The 17,849-nt window shown below is 33.5% G+C and overlaps 1 protein-coding gene across 1 annotated transcript; it reads right to left on the minus strand.

The window, feature by feature from the left end:
• Positions 1-1,492: 1,492 nt before the first annotated feature.
• Positions 1,493-16,668, minus strand: LOC114250510 (uncharacterized). The gene is made up of 7 exons (XM_028184413.2): positions 16,532-16,668; positions 8,084-8,136; positions 5,862-7,099; positions 5,401-5,689; positions 3,702-4,122; positions 2,945-3,032; positions 1,493-2,368 (listed from the first exon to the last, which is right to left on the minus strand). The coding sequence occupies exons 1-7, from the start codon at positions 16,565-16,567 to the stop codon at positions 2,193-2,195; spliced, it is 2,301 nt and encodes a 766-aa protein (XP_028040214.2). The 5' UTR covers positions 16,568-16,668; the 3' UTR covers positions 1,493-2,192.
• Between the last annotated feature and the right edge of the window lie 1,181 nt (positions 16,669-17,849).

Genomic DNA, 17,849 nt, shown 5'->3' on the forward strand with positions numbered 1-17,849 from the left:
ATGGCTAGTTATCAATATATTGTTTGTGTTGCTTGTATTGTTGTCTACTTATGTGGATACCGATTACCGTTTTCTTTTTTTGTAATTTTTAATTCTTATTTGTATTTTTTTTTATTGAAATATTATTGGGGGCCTGGAGGCCTTTCCAGTGTAGTGACACCTGTCCTAGTGAGGACAGGTGGGCGACCAAAAGCTCAGCCAGGAGGGGTAGGATTTGCTAACAACTGCCCGAGCGCCTCTGAAGGAGACCTAACAACTCAAGAGCAATTGCTTTGCGAATGAATCTACTACCGGATCGGAATCGCGACCCGCTGGGTTAGGTTGCACGTCGACCTCTTTGTCGAGTTCCACGAGTACTGTTACCGGGGTTCCTAAGCCTGCTTCTAGTTTTAGAGCTGAAGACGCCTAATGCAAAGGTTAAATATTGGATCTGATGGATCCGTAACGACGTGTCTAGGGCGTCGACGGTGACTGGCTCCTGCATGATCAGGATTCGGGGAGTAGTCAGCGGCGGCAATGATAAGGCGATTATCATGACGCATAGCCTTATCGAAGTACCGTTCCGGCGCTGAATTCATGTATTTTGTAATTTTGTTTTTAATAGCCAAACCTATGTACATTAATACGGGTTTGCTGAGCGCACATACCATTTAGATTGCAGTCCAGATTAGATCTGGGTAGTACTTGTACGATTTACCTAATATGTACTGTAATGATTGTAATTTGTTTTGTGTATCAATGTAAATATAAATAAAAAATTCCTACTTTTACAGTTTAGTCTCGCTTAAAATAAAACGCACAATATCTAATAAACATTACACAATAACGCATCAGTCGTCCGTGACCACGAAAAAACTAAAGTATACGAAACGTCGGAAACAATTTGGACGTTAAAAAATGCCAGATCAAAATGTAAAAGTAAATTTAATTATAAAAATACACTATAATTCTATTATGATGTTATATACCTACTATATACGTATGGAACGGTTTAAGCCGCGTTAATTTTGGAATTGAGAAAGATAGCTTCTTCTGAGCCCGCACTGGTGGGTTTCGATTTTAATTTTGCTCATGAGTTGATCGTGATAGAGTCAAAATTGAGACACCATTAAGGCCTGTTTCAAACTTCCATACAAGAAGTCCACCTGATTTGGCATTTTATCCCAGAACTGTTATTACTTCGATAGCTGCATGAGATCACGTTTTGTCCAGTTATGTGATTACCGGAACCGATTTTGTCCACTGTAGACGACAAATCTCGAAATAGACATTAGTTCCTCTTCGCTTTGTTGAGAACTCCCACGATCACAGAGTAATTTTGGCTATATTTCTCAAACAACGCCGGAAATATAAACCCCGAGGATCCCAATGCGCATCAAAGTTTAATTTTTTGTATTTAATTCTTTGTATTTTTTCAGTCGGTTGTTGTCCACTGACCTCTGAAACCTTAACACCAGGGGCTATTTAAAAATATAAAAAAAAACAAGTGCAATAGTTGCAAAATTTTATTTGCAATAAATATTTTTGGTCTTTTTAAGACATTTTATCACACATTAGATCTTAGTAAATTCTTAATTCATTTTTATAATGAACTTAATTTATATTTTATAACTATGGTTATCGAATATGGCGATTACTTAAATTTATGTGGCACATTGTATTCAAGAGTTATATTAAAACATAAGTATATAAAAGAATTTATATAAAGTTTTTAATTTCAAAATTTGTATCACTCAATATATAATAGATTGAAAATAATCTTAATAAAAGTGATTAGAACTTTTTAATTCACAATTCTTTCGATGTTTCGACTACACAACTAAATCAAAATATAATAAATCTAATCACGGCTCAACCATTAGCTATAACTCCTCTGCTATTTTAAATACCATTTTAACTATTACTTTAATACTAATTTAAGTAGCAAAAGTTCTTGCGGCAGTCCAAATATTAAATTGTGATAAGCATAAGTCAAATCTAATCAGATCAAGGCAAAATTAATTTTGTTTAAGGAAGACGTAAAAATAATATGGGAAGACGGGAATGAACAATAATTGAATACGTAATCTAAAACGAATTTCAGTGCTGTAATTTTAAATTAGAAAACTAATTAAAACCTAAATTCTTAAATACTTTATATTCGTAGAAATATTACTCTAAAAGTTCATAATCTGATTCATGTATTTGTCTATTCAATATCCTTTACTCCTAGCCAAATGGTTAATTTGGAAGTTGATACCTAAAACGCTAGGATCAATGCCAGCAATAGCCGTTCCTATGGGTCGGGCTATAGCTATTCCTTTTAATGCTACCGCTGTACCAACAGGTCTAGAGGCTGCTAAACCATGCTCTCCTATAACGGCTAGACCTGGAAAACAGAATGAGAAATTTTAGTAGGCGGATCTAAATTTGCTTCCTATTATTGAAGTCCTATCTTAGTCACCTATACGAGTATCACATTTATAAATGAATGTCTAATTTATTTGGATTCAATTGTAGGCAAAGTAGGTTTTTATTTATGAGAATGGAACGTTGATATTCTGGTTTACTTGTCAGTATAAATGTTGTTTGGCGATAGATAGTCAGTCTTCTGTTTTAACAAAACAAGCCGATAAATATTTATGATGAGTATTTCTAAACAAGGCAAATAAAAACTTCAAAGAAAAAGTATAATTTTTTAGTTATTACAAGATGAATAGAGCCAGTTGATGCTAAATAATGTCCGAAGCCCATAAACAACGTGAATACAATAGCCTACCTTGATAAGCGGGGCCAAAATAAATTGTATTGGGATTAATGTTTTCATACCCTTTGGACCGAAATCTAAAGACTCCTTCGTTGTGAACATAGGCAGGTTAATAAAATATTATATTGTGTTGTCAGCCCTAAATCATCACAATGTATTTAGTCTAGCTCAACAGATTTCGATTGAGTTATAACATACCAACTGGCTTAGCTTCAGCAACTATTTCCTTTTCGTATTCATTGACGGGTTCAGCACTTGCTTCAATACTGATTCCTTCTTCTGACACCTACAATATGAAAATTTTTAAAAGTGTTTATGAATTTTAATGGAATTAAAATAAGCACTGGATCAAACAGAAATTAGTGATCCGGCGACATATTTGTAATACAAACTTATACACCTACAGACTTTCTTTTGTTATTTGTTTTATATGTGATACGCGAGCCTGTATTGGACTAATAATTATTTAGGAATATTGCATAAATCGGAAATATTTAAGCACGCATTTTATATTTGTACAAAAGTAAGTGAAGTTAAGCACAAAACCAAAACAATATCGTCAAATTAGATCTTATTGGGTTTTTGAGTCATTTTGAAATCAATATTACAAGAAACAAATTAATTCTACAATATATATTGGTGATCTGGGATAAACCTAAACCAAGTTCTATGATGTTCAAATTAGGTTATAATATTTATCTGTTTGAATATAACCTACACTCACTCTCTTGAGACGATACTAACACGATTTCTATACGGCACAAACAAATCTAAAAGGATGTGATGTTTTTTCGTATTTCTTTTGTTTATTTATAAACCCCAAAAAGCAAATTCTAGTTAGTTTAGATAAAGAGATTTTACAATAGATAGCCATTATATAAATTCGTCTGTTAACTATGTCATTAATGGTTTTTATGAGTTTAATAGCAAACATTTTTGATGTAAGCTTACTTACGTCACCTTCACCAGCTTCGTCATCCACGTACTGATCTTCCGTACGTCTTAAAGAATTAGTTTTTTTGAAAAGTACATCAACGTCATCTCCAATATCTTCAATTAGTTTGATTATGTTTGATACAGTTTCTTCTAGTGATGATAATTGCGCTTTAAATCTTTCTTTCTCTGTGTTGCTTAAGGAGCCAGTCTTCTTCCCTAGATTATGCAGTTTAATAAGGGTGCCTGAAGTACTCCGCAAACTTTGCAAATTCTTTTTGAACAGTTTCGAGAGTAAATTCTCTTCATTGTTTTCTGCAACGTCACTGCTTATTTTATCTTGTGATACAATTGATTCGCTGGTGATGTTTCCAAGATTGTTTTTCTTAATTTCTAAATATTGACCCTTAGCGCCTCCATAGAACGGTATATATTGTACAAGCCTATGGTAGTAAAATGTTTTCGTTATTAATGAACAGTTTTAATTTATGAAAAACAATGTATATTGTTAAAACTAGCATTATTCTAGGTAGTGCTTGAGATGAGGCCGTAAATTATTTGCTACTATTGCACTGACTGCCAATTGAGGAAAGTCCATCTCAACTATTTGTGATCAATCATTGCATTCATTGACAATTCATTTATAGAGATCAATTTTTCTACATATCGTTCGGATATGGAACAGATTCCTTTCCAAAGTGTTTCCTGAGCCCTAACAGTTTTTTGAAATGAGGTTTAAATTGAGTTATTTATATTCATGGGTTACCCATTGACTCTTCTACTACCATCTTTGGGGACTCAAGTATAATATTATTAGGAATACATGCGGTGATAGTTGGCGGCGTTACGTCATAAAAGATTTTTGTATTATAGTAGCAATACGAATTTTCGAATTAAGATACCTAATTAGAGGTTGAAATTGAGATACTACATTTGTGTTTGTTAAATTGAGCACAGTTAATATAGAACAATTTATAAATCTTATAGATCTTGATCTACATTTTTTTTTTTTTTTTTTTTTTTTATTGCTTAGATGGGTGGACGAGCTCACAGCCCACCTGGTGTTAAGTGGTTACTGGAGCCCATAGACATCTACAACGTAAATGCGCCACCCACCTTGAGATATAAGTTCTAAGGTCTCAGTATAGTTACAACGGCTACCCCACCCTTCAAACCGAAACGCATTACTGCTTCACGGCAGAAATAGGCAGGGCGGTGGTACCTACCCGTGCGGACTCACAATAGGTCCTACCACCAGTGATTACGCAAATTATAATTTTGCGGGTTTGATTTTTATTACACGATGTTATTCCTTCACCGTGGAAGTCAATCGTGAACATTTGTTAAGTACGTATTTCATTCGAAAAATTGGTACCCGCCTGCGAGATTCGAACACCGGTGCATCGCAACAACGAATGCACCGGACGTCTTATCCTTTAGGCCACGACGACTTCACTACATCATGGCCGTGGTCTGAGATTAAAAAGAGAAACTAGAAAAAAACTTAAAAATCATTTATTCCAATCAATTTTTTATTTATTTAAGACTAAATCCATCGATAACTAAATCATTCAAATCCATAATACTTTTGCATATTCTAAAAAATAATTTCAAGCTAAAGTCGAAATTATTTTCCGATATGTTTTTTAGAATACAATATTTACTATCACATCTTATTTTAAACTTATTCAGACACATATTCATATAAATAAAGGTCAGACTGGGCATGCGCTACTCCTCCTGGTCCAACAACAGCTGCTGCTACTGGCGTGTGGACAATTGATCCTGTTTTGTTACGCGCTATTACAACTTCAGATATTGGGTTAGCAATTGCAACTCCCTTGGAGCTTACGGCATGAGCTATTGGCTTCAAGAAAATCATGAAATCGTTATATTCCATCTTCCTCGGCGATTTCTCAAACGTTACTCCGTTGTATCTGTATTCGTCTGATCCGCGATCGAATCCTTCATATCTTCTTCCGTTCCGTTGATTTTCTCCTCCTCGCCCGTCTCTATCAAGAGAGAAATAAATAAGTTAATATTCTCAAAGAGAAAAATGTTAATTAGCTAGAATAAGAATCATTGTGTTCGTTAGGATGGTAATATATCACAGGACCGGTGGCAACAAGTTTTCCTTCAGGTATAGCTTGTATTAAATTAGAAATGGAATCATTATTTGTACTTTGTTTTTGTTGCTGAAGACGGGAAACGATTGAAGTAAGATCGGCCTCTGAGGACAGAGCAACAACTCGAGCATCTGGTCCGGCAACTGCTAGGCCTCCGGGCTGTGTATAGGCAAGTCCTCCAGGGCCTACAATAGCTGTTCCTCCTTTCCCAGCTGTAGCTACACCTCCAGGCCCCGCTATCGCAACACCACCCCTTCTCACTTTTAGCCTGTTGATGAAAAATCCAGGACTTGGTGCGACTGGTTTCTTATTTCCAAACCACGTAAAGTCTCCGAAAGGAAATCGTAGATTTCCTTCTTCAGAAGTTGAAGTCTTCGTTTTATGGTCAAGTTTTGTTATTTGGAAAGGTCTTAGAGTTGTGGTGGGTTTTGTTCTAGAAATTTTCTGAAATTTTGTATCTTCAATTACTTGATGTCCAGACCCATGAGGTATAGTACGCTTTATGATGGCTCTTCCTTCTCTTGAATTTAATCTATCAATTAATTTAAATTTGTTATCATTTAACGTTTCTTCGTTTTCTAAAACATTATCTTGTAGTAGTATATCTTTTGCAGCTGCTTTTTGTTTTCTTGTACAAACATCAGCATTTTGTCCATACTCGATAAAACTGTTCCACCCACCTCCATTTAGAATGCTAATGAAGGGGTCTCTTATCAGAACTGGGAAGAAACTAGCAAATGGCCATTGAAATTGAAACGGTGATGGTGACGAAGGTGTTGGGCTCTGTCTAGTTTGATAATACGCTTGTTGTAAATCTGTATCACTTAACTCTCCGTTAGGAAGTCCTCCATATAAACTGGGTATGATAAGGACAGGCATATTTGTCAGGTATGGAACTGTCATAGCAGGTGCTATTCGATTTCTGGGAAACAGGTTAATTTGTTTCGAATATCTTAAATCGTTGAGACTCTCAAAAGGCTCGTCCTGTTCTTTGTCTGGATTAGGGACACCATTAAGTTTACCAGAAGCGATTATTTGTTGTAGTTTCTCAAGAATTTCTTTATTCAGTGCTTGAGTCGATTCAGTTAGGGGCGGGTTCCAATTAATCTGCTGTCGTCTAATTGGTTTCCTCAAGCCGTCATTTATCGCTTTTATTTTTTCTAATATGTCTCTTGTGTCGTCATCACCGCTTTCATTCAAAGCTTGATCTATAGTCAATGATTTTTGTGTTTTATCAACGATTGGCAATTGTAATATTTCCTGTATCATATCTTCTGTAGTTGTTATGCTGTCCCTGAAAATATTAGATTGGTTTATTTAGAATATTTACAATATGCAGAAGTAACATACGACCGCTAAGCTATGAAAATGAACATGAAATTTTTTGATGAAATAATACCAAATAATAATATTGAAATTTATACTCCAAATTTACAATTAAATTTAAATTTCAGGATAAATGTGATATTTTACGAACCAAATAAGTATGTTTAAATATGTTTAAGCCTTTCAATAGATTACAGACATGCAAGGAATTGAGTATGGTACATTGGGATGAGGTAAGCAATATAGAAGCAAAACAAATCGGGTAAAACAAACCTTCAGTGTACTGCAGCTCTGTTTTAGTCCACTATACACTATAAGCTCTTCTACTGTTAGATTGTATTACCACAGCGCGACTGAGTGGTGGTCACAAAGCGTTTTACCACATAAGATGATGTTTTAGAGATGCCAATTGAATGTCTCTTAAGAATAACAATCGGCTGATCGCAGTGTGGAAATATAATGTTAGTTGTGCTCGTGTTTATTTGTGCAGTGTTGTACGGGATTTGTTTAGTGAAAAAACGCGACCGAAGCACCGCTTTTCTAAATTCTAAATATTTTGAGATGCGAGGAATCATTTTCAATAAGGTTTGAAACTAAAACCATCATTTTCGTAAATTTAATAGAGATTTAGGACAACTTGAGTTTCTTAAAAAAAATTAAAATAAAGTTTTGTAATTTCTTGATAAAATACTCATGTTATTTTATTAGGTAATAGGTTATAGGTAATAGGTTATACACATAAGGGATAATAGTATAATATTAAACTGCAAACAGAAAAACTTAAATGTACATTTAAAGAATATGTAACATTATTTGCGTATTTACAAGTTTCGCTTTCTTAAACGTATGATGGTTACAGTTTTTACTGCAAATATGTATATTAATAAAACATTTTAATTCTATTGTTTTTCTATTGCAATAATTACGTATGTTAAAATAACTTAATACTTACTCGCCGTTTGAGGGACGCGAAGAGATTTCTACGAAGTAACACGATAGTAGGAACTGTAAATAAAAACATTAAGATATTATAATAATTAATATTTATTTATATATGTTTTTATATGTATATATTTATGATATGTATATGTATTTATTTAAGTACGAGTATTTGTATCTATAAATATCACGTATGTTACATATACACATATGTTTAAGTAATTTCACCTTCACACTACACCTACCAAGGTTCATCTCTGCACTCCCCTAAGGTAGACTGTTAGAGAATGCCTATGGCATTAAGTCCGCCTTTATACTTTCTAGTATATGAAGTTATAAATAAATAAATCAATATTAAAAGTTTAGAACAAAGTTCTTATACAGAGTTTTAGGTAGGTCTTACCGAAACTCTTAGAAACAACAAATTTCAATGGTACTGCAATCGAGACACTAGGTTAAGTCTCTACAGTATTGAAGCACAAGGGCCCTTCAAAACGAAATGCTATGTTCTTTCGCGGAATTTAGATTTAAAGTTAATGTACCAAGGTGGATTGTTGGTAATTACATTATATTGTAATGTCTATGAACTACTTCCGTCTACAGAATAGGCGACAAAAAATTACGGAAATTCTTTTATTGTTTATAAGACCATCATATTTCTTGAAAATCGATGCAATTCACTTCCACGTAAGGCCACGAAACTGGCTTGTTTACAGACCAATTAACAATTAAAGTTACGAACCAATTTAAGAAATAATACGGATTTTTATACTTAAATTACTATTAAAAGCTTAAAATCTGTTGTTCGTTTAATGACATAGCCACAAATAGAAAAAAATATATATTGTTATAGTACATTTATAATGGGTTTTATTTTATTTAAACCTGTCGATATTATTAAATGTACAATGTTTTTAGATTTATGGGCGAGTTCACCTTTATTGGTATTTTAGTGGTTACCGGAGCCCATAAACGTCACAGCGTAAAGACGTGACCCACCTTGAGACACGAGGCTCCACTTTAAGGTGGAACGCCTAATTGCTTGGCCATAGACATAATAGAAAACTAGATGTAAAGGTTTACTCTGACACTTTCTAAATGAGCTGTTCAGTTTCTGAAAGTCATGATAATGTGAGCGACGTCTGCCATAACACCAATTCCCTTTCAAATCTAGTTGCCAAGAGCAACGCATCAATTTTATTTTTCCCTTATATTAAGTCTTTAATTTATCTATATATATAATTATCTATATATATATTTTACTGGTGGTAGGACCTCTTGTGAGTCCGCACGGGTAGGTACCACCACCCCGCCTATTTCTGCCGTAAAGCAGTAATGCGTTTCGGTTTGAAGGGTGGGGTAGCCGTTGTAACTATATTGAGACCTTAGAACTTATATCTCAAGGTGGGTGGCGCATTTACGTTGTAGATGTCTATGGGCTCCAGTAACCACTTAACACCAGGTGGGCTGTGAGCTCGTCCACCCACCTAAGCAATAAAAACAAAAAATATAAAAATGAATTGCTGTTCGTTAGTCTCGCTAAAACACGAGAAGGGCTGGACCGATTTGGCTAATTTGGGTCTTAAATTATTTGTGGAAGTCCAGAGAAGGTTTAAAAGGTAGATAAATATGAAAGTGCTCGGAATTAAATAAAAATAACAATTTTGTTTTTTCTTTGATATGTCCCCCGTCGGACGGATTCCTTTTGTTTGTTTTAAATTTAATTTATACAAAAGTTTAGGTCTTTTATTTATCGATTGAGGTACTAAGAAGTCTGCCGGGTCAGCTAGTATGTCATAAAAAAGTACAATAAATATCTTAAAACAATAAATACAGTCCACGCTAAATTACCACAACGTAACAGAACAAAGGTAAAAATTGAAACTCGTAAAATATGTTAATGAGTAAGCGCAATCAGGTTTGAACTCATGCTAACCAAAATTACGCCCATTATGTAAAATACTGTTCTAACCGAAATCCTTCGATGTAGCCAAGTAGAAGCTAGACCAGTAGAAGATATTTGGTGTACTTTAATGTACATGCATATAATAATATTACTTGAAGTCGTCGTGGCCTAAAGGATAAGACGTCCGGTGCATTTGTATGTAGCGATGCACCGGTGTTCAAATCCCGCAGGCGGGTACCAATTTTTCTAATGAAGTACGTACTCAACAAAAGTTCACGATTGACTTCCACGGTGAAGGAATAACATCGTGTAATAAGAATCAAACCCGCAAAATTATAATTTGCGTATTCACTGGTGGTAGGACCTCTTGGGAGTCCGCACGGGTAGGTACGACCACCCCGCCTATTTCCGCCGTGAAGCTGTAATGCGTTTCGGTTCGAAGGGTGGGGTAGACGTTGTTACTATACTGAGACCTTAGAACTCATATCTCAAGGTGGTGGCGCATTTACGTTGTAGATGTCTATGGGCTCCAGTAACCACTTAACACCAGGTGGGCTGTGAGCTCGTCCATACATCTAAGCAGTAAAAAAAAATAAAAAAAATATTTGGTTTTTAATGTATGTATGGTAATTGGACTTGTCTCCCGGCGAAGAAAAGGCCCCATAGAGCGCCTTGTTGTTCAGGGCAAAGTAGAAGGCACCAGACCGCGTGGAAGGTTGCCCATGCGATGGACCGACCAGGTCAAGTCGGCAGTTGGTGACTGTTTGCATGAGTGTACCGGGCTCACCACAAACTGGGAGGCGTGGCGATTGCTCGTGAGGCGCATAACATCTGCCCACAGCAATGATACTGGATGACGACCACGACCGCTCTGACAAGAGTGATACGACATACGAATACGAATGGTAATAATGTATGTATGTTAAAAACATATTTTAAGGTTTGTAATGTATTTATGTACGTATTAATTTAAACACATATAAATATTACCTTACTGGTGGTAGGACCTCTTGTGAGTCCGCGCGGATAGGTACCACCAACCTGCCTATTTCTGCCGTGAAGCAGTAATGCGTAAACAAACAAACTGACAAATAGAAAGAAAAATCTAAAATCTATGGGTTTTTTCTATTAGTATTCTTCATTAATTAACCCCTTTTTTATTTTATTACTTTTCTTCAATGTAAAAAAACACAGGATTGTATTGTTTTCTCACATGTATTGATATGACCAAACTACAAATCGTGGCAAGCATCTATAATATTAAATAATAATATTTAACATTGCTAATTATTAAGCGTAATGCATATATTTAAAGGTTCATTGTGGTGCCGGTTCCATTGTCAAGGCTTTGTATAATTTATTCACATTACCTGTTTGTGTAAATATTCAGATATTGCTAACATCGTGTTTGTTATTTTTTAAAAGCTCCAGGTCCATCGAAATGTTTAGCTTACAGACACCTACCATGAGACATATGATTGAAATTCCAATTGCATTACTACAGGTGCCTAAGCTCCAACAAATAATTACTTCGCGGCAAAAATATACATGTCGATACTAACACATGCGCGGTTGTATCTCACTTACCCTACCACCAAATTAGGGAAAGGTTTAGGTATAAGATAATTAAGGATACTAGAGGTCCCGCAGTAGTCGAAATTCGATTATAATTAATTGGAAATGTAAGTTTGTACACTATTATGATTGTATTTTATACTTCTATAATAACAAATTTCGCCAAGACTACACTATAAAAAATATTAACAAAGACAAACAATATTTAATCTATTCTCAATTTGACAACAGACGTCAAGAACAAAAGTTTGACAATAAATAGTATGCATGCGTGTGTGCGTCAAATACATGGTATGTAGTGTGTGTAATGTTTTCTTTATTGATTTAATGTATCTTTTATGCATTATTTTAAAAAAATATTAGCATTGTGCACTTCTTCTTTATATTCTCTATAAGTGTGGAAAGTTTCATACTCCTCCGTCCGCGCAATTTTCGTAAAAAGGGATACAAAGTTTTTGCTTCACGTATTAATATATAGATTACGGAAGTTCGAATCGTTTGCATACCTGTGTTTCTTTTAATGTTATCGTATAAAATATGTTGTGGTAAAGTAAAAAGATACTTGTCTTATGAACACTCGATTGGAACGAGGTTCCTTTTGCAATATATCTTTGTGTTTGTCTTAAGTTTGTAATGATTAAATAAAAAATAAAGAGTCAGTACAATATAAATAAATGAATCATAAAATGTAAATAAAGTTGATATTGCAATGAGTTTCTGGAATATTATTGAAAAAAAAATTATCAATATTTTAGTACTTATTATAAACACATTAAATATTTATTTTCGCCAATTCATATTCTCAAATGGCATATAGTTGAATCGATAGAAAAAAGTTAGGTTCTAATAAGTTTAATAAGTTGTAGGTGATCGGAAGGCGACCTAGGTGATCATATAAGGTAAAATAACATTTGTATTAGCGTATCTATGCCCACAACTATCAGAAGAAATGGTCAAGTGTAAGGCTGTGGTTCAAATACAGATATCGTTTTGTGTACATTATTAAGTAGGTCGACTTGCTGCTAAAGTGATTGGTGATATTACCACACCTTTACGGTTGTTTGACTTTTTTATGCGTACGATACTAAATTGCACGGTATTCAAATAGAAATTGTAGTAACTTTTCTTTTTTCTGTAACGGTTATGTTTTTTTTTAAGTTTTTTTATTTTTAAATAGCATCATTCTGTTTAATGAAGTTCTATTGTAAAGTAAGGTTAAATTTTGGTTCTGTCAAAATAAAAAAAAGCGCAATTTTGTTCAGTAACAAACAAAGGTGAGTTTGGAATAGCTTCATCTCTCAATCGGCACCGTAATACTCGTATGGATAGGAAATCTTAGAGACTACTTTTTAGACGCTACATTGAGACAAGAGATTGAAACTTCTGTCCATTTACTGTGAGAAACATATGTGCAGTATACTGTAAAAATAAATAAGAATACAATAATCTTCGTAAATATTGCTTAGTAGACTTTGGAAAATATGTACCGAAAATAAGTTAATAGGTCTAATTAATATTTTGAGAAGACACAAATTATTTCAATGCAGAGTGACATTAAAATTTTTTTTCCATATGGTCTTAACCTTCTTTTAGAATCCAGTTTAATCCTCCTTTTGTTCCAAATGTAGGCACGTGAACTCATTATTCAGAATCAAGAACTTAATCTTATTGTCTTTGAAGTGTTCGGAACTCAATGATTACAATGAATCATTTATTAGTAGAGTATTTAGAGCTTATTGTGTGTAAGTAAAAAACTAAATTCTATAAATACTACATTACTGATACGTAGAAATCGTCCGTTAAAACATCGGCTTCGATACCTGTGCTTATTAACATATTGAAAATAATACTAAGTATTCACCACTTGTAAATTGAGCCAAGTTAATCTATCTACAAATAAGTGAAGATTGAATTTTATTCAAGTGTACTAAACATCTCAAAGTTTCACATCGACACTTTCAATTCCTTGGACACATGCCTCGAAAACACAAAAAATCATATCAATTTTAAAAGAAAGTTTGTATCTTCGGTTTGCTCACTGCATTACTATAAGGAAAAGTGGAACACCGAGAGAGCACGTTAGTTCTGTGCGTATCACTTAAACGTTATTAGCGGACAAGAATATTTTTGATTGTTTTTTACTTTTTTATTATTCCCATAAGCAAACCAGTATAGGGCTCATTTAGTTAATAACATAACCTCATCATTGCCTACACTGTTGAGAGAAACATTTAATATCGTTATGGATCTTAAAGTAGGGCCAGTTTCTTAGTGGCGAAGGTAGTTTAAAGGATGGTAAGTATAAAATATCATACAGGCAGCGTAAACGAAAAACAAAATTCGGTACTATTAATTTTTATTTCCATATTATTTGTAAACGTAAAAAGTAAAGGTACTCGCTTCATACCAGATCATTGACCCCGCTTGCGTCTCCCCATTTTTTGTATATTACATTGCCTGTATATTACAAATCGGACCTAAATATTCCCGCAGTGAAAGAGGAAATAGTAGCTTACAGCAAAAAATACCAAGCCAAGTTATCGACACACGTCAATAAATTGGCGACGAACCTAGGAGGCACAGGAGCAGTGCAGTTTACTAGATTAAGGAGGCACAGTATACCTACCTTACAGAATAGAAATTACATCTTACAATAAAAGATGAAGATGTCACTGGACATCTGATTCTGTTTATATCACTATTAAAATTAAAATCAGCCAAAGGAATAGCTCATTGTTAACTGAAACGGATCGCTACGAGACATTAAATCAAAAGAAAAAAAAAATTCATTGCCTGTTCAAGCAAAAACGGTGTTAATTATTATTTTATCGTGATCGTAGAAACTTTAATACTAACCCGTCTTTCTCGAAGATTTCCTTTCACCCTACACGCTTGCCCGTGAAATCTTTATTTTACTAAGCTAGCGTCCTTTTCTCTACGTAGTGTGTTAATGAACTCAGCATATACTTAATTATTATTACATCCTATGACTATCAAATTATCTTCTAAACCGGCTATCTGACATTCAGGTTTCAAAACGAAAATCAATCGCCAGATTCCTCACATCACATTCTGAGCTACAAAATTTTATAAACCGTTATTATGTTTATTATGTAGATGATAGAGGATATTTAATTTGCATGTGTAGAATTTATAGTTACAGTAAACATGTGGTATAACTAAATTGGTATTAGTGCACGGATAAAATATTTTTTGTCAAAATCTTTATTTTTAAAGTTAGGTATTTAATTATCTACACATTTTACTTATCCATAGATTTATTTTGAATTTGTATATTTCGTATTATGCTAAATTATGCATAGTGCATATATTTACACGGTTACACGTTTTTTTGTTACCGCCTGATCAAAGACTGCAACTTCTACTGCCGAGATGTCGATTTAATTTTACATTTATCGATTCGATTTCATCTTTCAGAATTAAACTGCGAATTTAAATATGTTAAATAATTTTTTTTACTTAATGCACAACGATTAGCCTATGTGGCTCGTATAAATTAGGTTTTTTATTGCTTAAATGGGCAGAAGAGCACGCGGCCCACCTGGTTTTAGGTTACCGAAGCCGTCACCTACCTTGAGACATGAGTTCCGAGTCTTAGTTTTACAGTACAATGTATTCCCTCATCGTTCAAACCGAAACGCATTAGTGCTTCACGGCGGAAATAGGCAGGGTGGTAGTACCTACCCGTGTGGACCCACAATAAGCCTTAACGTCATTAAGCGAAGCTGACTACTATGATGCTTACAGATTTTTGTTTATGTTGATTATTACTATTTTTTGAAGTCTTCATTAATGCGTGAATCCAGTTCTTGTTAATTTAATGATGACAACATTGTTCTTACTTTGTTATCAAAACGTATTTTATTATTGACTATATAGGCTTTGCCTCTTCCAAGTTTTAGTTGAGAAGCTTTTGAAAACTATTTTCCTAACATATTTATATTGACAATATTAAGTATCGCTAACGACTTTCTTGTACGTCGCCTTAAATATAATTGATCCGATAATATATTAAACTAAACATTACGTCGCAGAAAAATAATTAAAATCTTCTTTTAAACATATCCGATAGAGTTTTGAAAAATTTAAAATATTTTTTTATTGTATGTAAACAGAATTATATTTTAATGAATTAGATTGGTCCGAATTAGATGTAAGTTTCAGTACAACTGGTCTCAAGTCCCTGTCACTAACACTAATGTTAATAACACGGCTATTGATATATTTACGACAGGTATTTGCTGCAAGAAAAAACTTGACATGATGACATTTATCAATGTTGTTGTTCTCAAAAATTACGGGCGGATAAATGTTGGATAATAGACATACAATTAGTTTTAAATTATCTTTGTTTTTTACGATGTTTATAAAGAGAAGTGAATGTATGTATGTTTGTCCTCTATGCGTTCCGAAATCATTTAACTGATTGTGATGAAACTTGCTCAGTTGTTGTTGGCGCTTTAAGGAAGATTTTTGTGATAGCACTATTTTGGATAAATCTATATCTAATTCTAGAATTAGCGATAATCTGGATCGAGAAAAGCCTTTTTTATAAGTTTTTTTAGTGTTATTTGATTTCTTTTGTGCATCAACATATTTATGTAAATAATAAAAAAATGACCGATGTACGATACAATTATTTATTATTAGTAATACTTATATTAAAATTATAATGGATTTACATTTTTTTTATTAAAATAATAAATGAAGTCTATTAATTATTTTCTAGTATTTAAACCGAAACGTTTGAAAAGCATATTATGTTTTTGAGATATGTATCCTGAATATTTATTGTCAATTTTAGGGACAACGAATTAGCATAGTCATATTTTGAATGCTACCCAAAAATTATCATTCCCTTTCGTTTATTGGTTTGGATATGTATTTTTTATAACAAACATGTCTGGCAAAAACAATATTAAAAGAGAATTGAGTAAAAACGACGGAATTGAAACTCACCAGAAATCCAAAGAAACAATGCTGTGACATCTTCATTTTGTTTATAGCTGTTTCTCAATCTTTTCGATTATAAATTAAAATAATACGACTCACGTCCGCCTCGTCCAGCGGTCACCTTGCGAGTTTGGCGCTTCAACACTTCACCGCAGCTTTTTGCTCGGTCCCGCAATTACTATTATCTCGAACTCGAATTGAATACGAAATTTAGAACGATATTAATATTGAGTCGACTATTATCAAAGCCGGCAATGTGACTTTTGGACAACTATTGGTAAATCAGAAAAACGAATTATTGACTTTGTAATTCCATTGGCAGACACAAAACTCTTCTGAACGACATCTTAGATAAATAACAGGTTAAGTTAATACTTTATTTAATGCAAGTTTTGAACCGTATTCTTTGAAGGAGACGATTATATTCAAATCAATCTGTATTGACATATCAATAACATTTTTTTGTCCAAATGCACAGATTGCCACCTTTGATAATAGACGACTCTATTATAGAATTATGAATATTGGATTATATGAATATTGAATATATTAAGAATTATAAAATGAATATAATTTAGAATATTTTACGATTAATCTTGGATTAGTCTTTTGATTTAATAAATTTCGAGACTATTTTGTCGTTCGTGGTGGTAGTACAGGTAAGCACAAGTTCTTCTTGTTTGTTCTGCTTGTTTCATTCATAAAACAGTATTCGTTTCGGATTTGAAGAGTGTAATTTAAATTTAAGATATCAGCTATTACTGCTGAGCCTGCAACTTTTTTATGTAAATATAAGTTATGTAATTGTAATTAGATAACAATTCGAATTCGGCATTTTACGGGATATCCCTAAACAGTATTTCTATCTCTCTCTGACAATTCTGCGATTGCTAAATGGAGTTCTTAGACGAGTAACCACATAACATACATTAGAGAAGAAATCTGGGATAATAATATACTATATCATTACGCATAAAAACTAGCAAATTTTTTTTTTGCGAATTTACGTGTTCCGTATTAAAACATTTATAGTGTATATCGACTTTTTAGTTTCAGTGGCAAAGAGAAGCGCTTTGTACAAAATCTTTCCCTTTACACTGGGGAAAGAATATAATTCTTGTAAAGAGTTCACTTGCTTGGAATTTATTTATACTAGAATTTATTTAATTTTATTAAGGTCGAAATATTTAATCTATATAAAAATAACTCGAATTCCATTGGTAACCGAAAGGGACGAGGCACGTGAAAGTCGACTTTGCTCACTATTAATGTTTTTTTCTCGACAACATTTGTGTACTCGATTAGGACTTATTTTTTGCTAATG

This window comes from Bombyx mandarina, chromosome 22 (genome assembly GCF_030267445.1).
Source record: "Bombyx mandarina strain Sakado chromosome 22, ASM3026744v2".
Classification (NCBI taxonomy): Eukaryota; Metazoa; Arthropoda; class Insecta; order Lepidoptera; family Bombycidae; genus Bombyx; species Bombyx mandarina.

Bases quoted from the DNA above. Each gene is read 5' to 3' on its own strand.
- LOC114250510 (XM_028184413.2), bottom strand. From the start codon at position 16,567: ATGAAGATGTCACAGCATTGTTTCTTTGGATTTCTG. The intron at 8,137-16,531 runs GTGAGTTTCAAT...TTTTATTTACAG, and splicing joins ATTGTTTCTTTGGATTTCTG to TTCCTACTATCGTGTTACTT. The intron at 5,690-5,861 runs GTACAAATAATG...CTCTTGATAGAG, and splicing joins TCTTCAGCAACAAAAACAAA to ACGGGCGAGGAGGAGAAAAT.